Below are 6,168 nucleotides of genomic sequence, written 5' to 3'. Positions count from 1 at the left end.
TACACTCCAATTTTAACACCCACTGAAGACGACTTCAGGTGGGTTCAAGTAATTTTAGGGCCTACAGCGACTTTTTTTGAAAATTACTGGCGCCTCCTGCAGATTTTTGAATCTTGAAATTTCCCCAAAATTTCATCAAATGGAGATGGAAAGCTGAAATTTATTCTACACTCCAATTTTAACACCCTTGAGGACGACATCAGATGGGTTCAAGTAATTTTAGGGCCTCCAGCGACTTTTTGTGAAATATATAATTACTGGAGCCTCCAGCAGATTTTTGAAACTTTAAATTTTCACAAAATTTCATCAAATGGAGATGGAAAGCTGAAATTTACTCTACACTCCAATCTTAACACCCTCTGAAGACGACTTCAGATGGGTTCAAGTCATTTTAGGGCCTCCAGTGACTTTTTTGAAAATTACTGGAGCCTCCAATAGATTTTTGAAACTTCAAATTTCCCCAACATTAATTTATCAAAAAGAGTTGGCAAGCTGAGATTTGCTTCCCAGACTACACGGTGGTTTCAAATGATTTTGAAGCTTCCAGCTACTTTTAGGAAATTTCAATCTTACAAAAAAACGTCATACAACCTTTCAAAAAGTTGCTGGAGGCTTCAAAACGACTTGAAATTCACCAGCAGTCAACTTCATAGCGTATTGAAATTAGTTTGCAGAATGAATTTCGACTCTCCATCTAGTTTGAAGAAATTTTGGGGAAATTTCAAGTTTCAAAAATCTACTGGAGGCTCTAGTAATTTTCAAAAAAGTCGTTGAAGGCTCTAAAATGACTTGAACCCACCTGAAGTCGTCTTCAGAGGGTGTTAAAATTTGAGTGTAGAGTAAATTTCAGCTTTCCATCTCCATTTGATGAAATTTTGTGAAAATTCGTAGTTTCAAAAATCTGCTGGAGGCTTCAGGAATTTTCAAAAAGTCGCTGGAGGATCCAAAACGACTTGAAATTCACCTGCAGTACTTCGTAGCGTATTGAAAATTAGTTTTTAGAATAAATTTTAGCTTTACAACTCCAATTTGATGGAATTTTGTGGGAATTTCGAGTTTCAAAAATCTTCTGGAGGCTCCAGAACTGCTCAAAACGGGTTGGAACCGTTTCCAATCAATTTGGCATGTCGAAAATAGGGTATATCCCAAATTTCAGCTTTCTTGGTCAATTTGGTAAAATTTTAATTTTTCCCCCATTTTTGGCCTAAATTCGGTTTTCAAAAATTCACCAAAAATCGGAAAATGCACTTTAGCACTTGAAATTTTGACAGGTGATAAATGTTTGCATGATCTTTCGATCTAAGTACCTTTGTAAAGTTTGAAAAAGTTCGTGCAACTCCTGTGTTAAAACGGAAAATCTTCGATTTCGGCTGACCTGTCAATGAAAATGGCCGCCATTTTGTAAGTAAGGCCAACTTTTTTTTGGCAAGTTTGCTTTAAAATGTTCCTTAGGATGTCTCCTTTAAGAAAAAAGTTGTCCCGGTGGATCGGTGGGGGGGGGGAGTGCAATTACTCCTATTGTCATATGCCGGACTAAAAGCTCTTTAATACAAGTATGGAAATAGATTATGCTCTTGAGATAGTCTTGTACAACTACGCATCCCGTTGGTTGCCCGACCGCTTGGCTACACTAAAAGTTGGCAGGTTGGTGTCGTCGCGCGGCCCAGTGGGGCAACCAATGGGGTGCGTAGTTGTACAAGACTATCTCAAGAGCATAATCTATTTCTATACTTGTATTAAAGAGCTTTAGGAAATTGAAGGGACAACAGTGCATGAAGTTTGGAAAAACCAATTTTAAGTTGTGCACACACATTGCGCATAGGCGCCAGAGTACCAGTGTGACTGTAGGTACCTATGTAATTTAAAAAAGTCGCTTTCTCTTAGATGATCACCGCATTGGCGAATAGTTGAAAAACTGCCATTTACTTTGTTCATGCATTTGAAATGCGGCTGATTTTATAGAACTACCTGACCGACCCCCTGACCGACCCCGACGACGTTTTGGCGGCGAATGTATACTATTATTTATACACGCCTATTAAGCGACAGATTTATACAAAAAAAGGCGCATTTCGTCAAATCTATTGTGAAAAGGGGTGCTTTAGTTTATACAAGGCTATACGGGTTGAGGTACACAATGGTCCGAAGATGACTTTTTTTATGGGCAAAGGGTACTTCCCTTCAACGTCGATCTAGATGTTAATTGCTGGTGCAGGTATTACCTATGTAATACCTTCATAAGAAGAATCGAATCGGTGGTATAGATAAACTGAATGGGAAACCGGCAGCTCGTGCTTTTAACAGGTAGGTGCACGCATAAAAGATACCGCTCCAACCACGGGTATCCGTACGGTACATTTTTATTAACCGATGCATGTAGGTAAAGGTATACTTCTCGATAATTTTTTTAAAAGAAAAACCCTCCCTCAGTCACCCTCTCACCAACAATGTTGGCCACCAACTTTGCGCACCAGTACCTGTGTTTTTTCTATGCGTAGGTACTACTTACCTACATATGGGATTGACATTAAAAATAGAGGATTTGTCCTCATCCTTTGATTTTAAACCCAACGGTGCAAGAATGGTTTAAGTCAGCTAATGTCACCCGCGGTACCTCTCTTGTGAGTAGGATGTTAGGTACGTACGAGAGTATACAAAATGAATCACGCTCTCCGAAAATATTTCAAACAATTACCCCATATAGTGACCCTGTGATTCTATTTACTTAATTGATTCCCCCAAAAATAAATAAATAAAAACAAGACGGAAGAAATACAGTTCCGAGAGAATTTAATGCACCTACCTGCTTTGAAAATGAAGGTACCCAAACGTAGACAGGTTTATTACACCAAAAAAGGATCAAGAATTCTTTTAAACTTTTATTGATCAGCCAGCCGATATTTATTTACATATTTATTTATTAATTTTACAATTTAGGTCTCTCCAACAGCCAGAAGCCAATTACAGGAGAGACCGATTATGACTAAGAGAGAACAAAAACTAAATATCGTTTTATAAACGGAAATAGCAAGAAGAAAAAAATACAAAAATTTAACAATAATGCAAAAAATAAGAAAGTAAAGTGAGCTTAAACAGAAACCAAACAAACAGATACTAAAAACAAAAGATAAGTACCTAAAGATTAATAAATAGTGATTCATTAAACGGAGAAAAACAAAGAAAAAAAATAAAAAACATAAAAACAAAAACAAACAGAAAAAAATAAAAAATAAAAATGAAACCAATCATAAAAAAAGTATGTAATATCAAAGTGGCTCACAAGTAACTCCCAATGTACCCATGCCCCTACCCCCAAGCCCCCCTCACCACACGCCTGAAGGCTGACCTACCCATACTAAAAATATATAATAAGTATATCGCACCTTGGGAGTTCGATGCGGATGATCATCTAAGAGAGTGCGAATTTTTTAAACTACACAGGTACCTACAGTCACACTGGTATTCTGGCGCCCAGGCGCAGTGTGTGTGCACAACTTAAAATTGGTTTTTCCAAACTGCATACACCTCGTGGTTTCCTTTTAGTGAAAAATATGATATGCATAAAATGGGCAAATCGGCGTTTTAATTAACGAACTGCTTAATTCGCTAGCCGTTTTTTAGTCCTAAATGAATATATTTGAGGTTCTGCGTCCATTCTATGCATGTTATTGCCAATTTCGAAAACTCGCAAAAAAATTCAGGAATTTTGGCCAATCTTTCTCGATTTTTTTGAAACCTAAAATATTGGCATCACTGCGTTCCAAAATATTTCCTCAGTTTCAGAAATATGTTATCTTTCAATATTTTTTCGTAATTATAGCGAATCTTTTACGAAGAAAATACTTTCAAAACACCAACTACTAATACCCCCCTCCCCGCCAAAAAAAAGATTTACAAATTTTCAATCGCTCAGTAGAATCGCATTTTGCCTGTTTTATCGAGGGCAAACGGGGAGGAGGAGGGACCCTTTGCGACTCTGCAACTAAAATCTTTGTTATTTGCCGATCGATAGATTTTTATTGATCGAGAGATCTTCGGGTTCGGTTTGCATCGGCATCGAGAAGATATTGGAAGCGAATGGCTTTTGTGCGCTATGAATGCGCATAATATGGACCTTAAGTTGCCTGAGGTCTGCAAATTTCGATGGGCATTGGTCGCAACTATAGGGACGTTCTCCTGTATGCCTTCTGGTGTGCTTCCGCAAATTGGCCACCTGGTTGAAATCTTGGGGGCAATGCTCGCATTTGTAGGGCCTTTCCCCAGTATGCCGACGCATGTGCGTTGTCAGGTGATGCTTCCTGGTGAATTTCGTCTGGCATTGCGAGCACTTGAACGGTTTTTCACCGGTATGAGCACGTTCGTGACGCTTCAAATCTCCCTTATACTTGAGCGTTTGCTGGCAAATATTGCAAACGTATTTGTTGCCTTTGGACGTTACGGTTGTTGTATTCTGAGCGAATACCGAAGATGCCACCGGCGCCGATGCAGTTGCATTTGACTTTACATCGGTGACGATCAATTCATCGGAACTATTAGAAACAACACCTGCAACAAATCAAAAAACCTCGTACTTAGTAAATCAAGCGGGACAATGACAGGATTTCGAGTATTTTATGCGCCTGCCAGCAACAAATATGCAGCCATGAAGCTCGTTGGCTGCTCGGTATGATAATGTAAGAGGGGGAAGGGTGCTCAAATAAATTGCAGGATCGCAATGAATCCATTTTTCAAGAAAAGACCGTCCGTTGAAAAACGAATCTGGACGTGCGATATATCGAATAGTATGCTTTCGAAGTTGCTGAATACGAATATGAACTTATTTTCTGGGTCCGACCCTTCAAAGCCCCTCTGTGCTCCAAAAAGGATGTCAAAATTTTGAAAAATCGTGAAAAGTCGAGTGATATATCGAATGGTATGTTTTTGAAGTCGCTGAGTACGAATATATGAACATAATTTTGGGATCCAACTCCTCAATGTCTCGCTGTGCCCCAAAAACGGGGCCAAAATTTCAGAAAATCGCAAAAAAGTGTAGTGATATGTCAAATGGTATGTTTTTGAGATCGCTCAGTACGAATATGAACTTATTTTTTGGATCCAATCCCTCAATGTCCCGCTGTTCACCAAGAATAGGGTCAAAATTTCGAAAAATCACGAAAAAGTTAAGAGATACATATTGAATGGTATGTTTTTGAGGTCGATGAGTACGAATGCGAACTTATAGTTTTTGAAATTTGGTTACAGGTGGGTATAAAAAATCGAGACCTTTCAATCGCGAAAAAGCACGCATTTTTGGAAATTATTGGCCAAAAAAATATACTTAGTATTTCACAATTTTCGTTTTTAATTGGAGATAAGTTTTGGGCATTGACATTTTTTTTTAGGTAAAAAAGCGAAATTTTCTGGTAGGGTAATTTTTTGGAAGGGAAATGGATACTTCAGGCTAGTTATTTGGAAATTTTCACAAAAGTGATATTTTTTTATATTTTTGCCAGAAATGTATAGATTTTTACTATTTTCCATTGTACCTTGTAGCCAGTTGAAACACAACGGAGGTCGACTGGCTACTAATGAACATACCTACACACTATTCTTAAAATACATAGCACTACCTACTTAGTACTAACTACGTACGTAAATAATTATCACTTTCTTACCTTTCAAACAAGCCGACATTGCTGCAAAACAGCTAAATAACTGAGGATCCAATCAGCACCCGAATACAACAACGCCCGAACGAATTAACACCCAAACAAATCAATCAACTCATAATTTGAAATGTAATCTTGTAATTAAAAAAAAGCACATCAGACACAGAGGATTGAATAAGAAACGTTCAGTACGCTGAATGAGTGGGAGGAAACCCAAACAACATATAGGAACACACAAATCTGAAGAGATGGTGGGGCGATAGTTTAAAACCAGTTTCCAGGAACAGATATTCTTCCTTCAAGGGGAAACATCGGTCATTGTGTAGGTATGCGTCATGGAGGGGGGTTTGTGGCCCACTGTGCCCTGTGGAAGTTGCAACAGTTATGAAATGAGCTAACTAATGATTATTTGAAATACCTTCCGCTCAAAAACACGGATGTGCATGAAAATGGCGATCAGTAGAAATCTCCCCCTCCTGCCACCTAATTCCTCCATAGTAGCATTTTTGCTGTCTTTGTG

The 6,168-nt window shown here is 38.4% G+C and overlaps 1 protein-coding gene across 1 annotated transcript; it reads right to left on the bottom strand.

Annotated features, from left to right (window-relative positions):
- Window positions 1-3,994: 3,994 nt before the first annotated feature.
- Window positions 3,995-5,673, bottom strand: LOC135843559 (protein krueppel-like). The gene is made up of 2 exons (XM_065361494.1): window positions 5,655-5,673; window positions 3,995-4,545 (listed from the first exon to the last, which is right to left on the bottom strand). The coding sequence occupies exons 1-2, from the start codon at window positions 5,671-5,673 to the stop codon at window positions 3,995-3,997; spliced, it is 570 nt and encodes a 189-aa protein (XP_065217566.1).
- Window positions 5,674-6,168: the final 495 nt, after the last annotated feature.

Source organism: Planococcus citri, chromosome 4, assembly GCF_950023065.1.
Source record: "Planococcus citri chromosome 4, ihPlaCitr1.1, whole genome shotgun sequence".
In the NCBI taxonomy this organism is placed as follows: domain Eukaryota; kingdom Metazoa; phylum Arthropoda; class Insecta; order Hemiptera; family Pseudococcidae; genus Planococcus; species Planococcus citri.
This window is presented reverse-complemented; position numbering and strand designations above follow the sequence as displayed.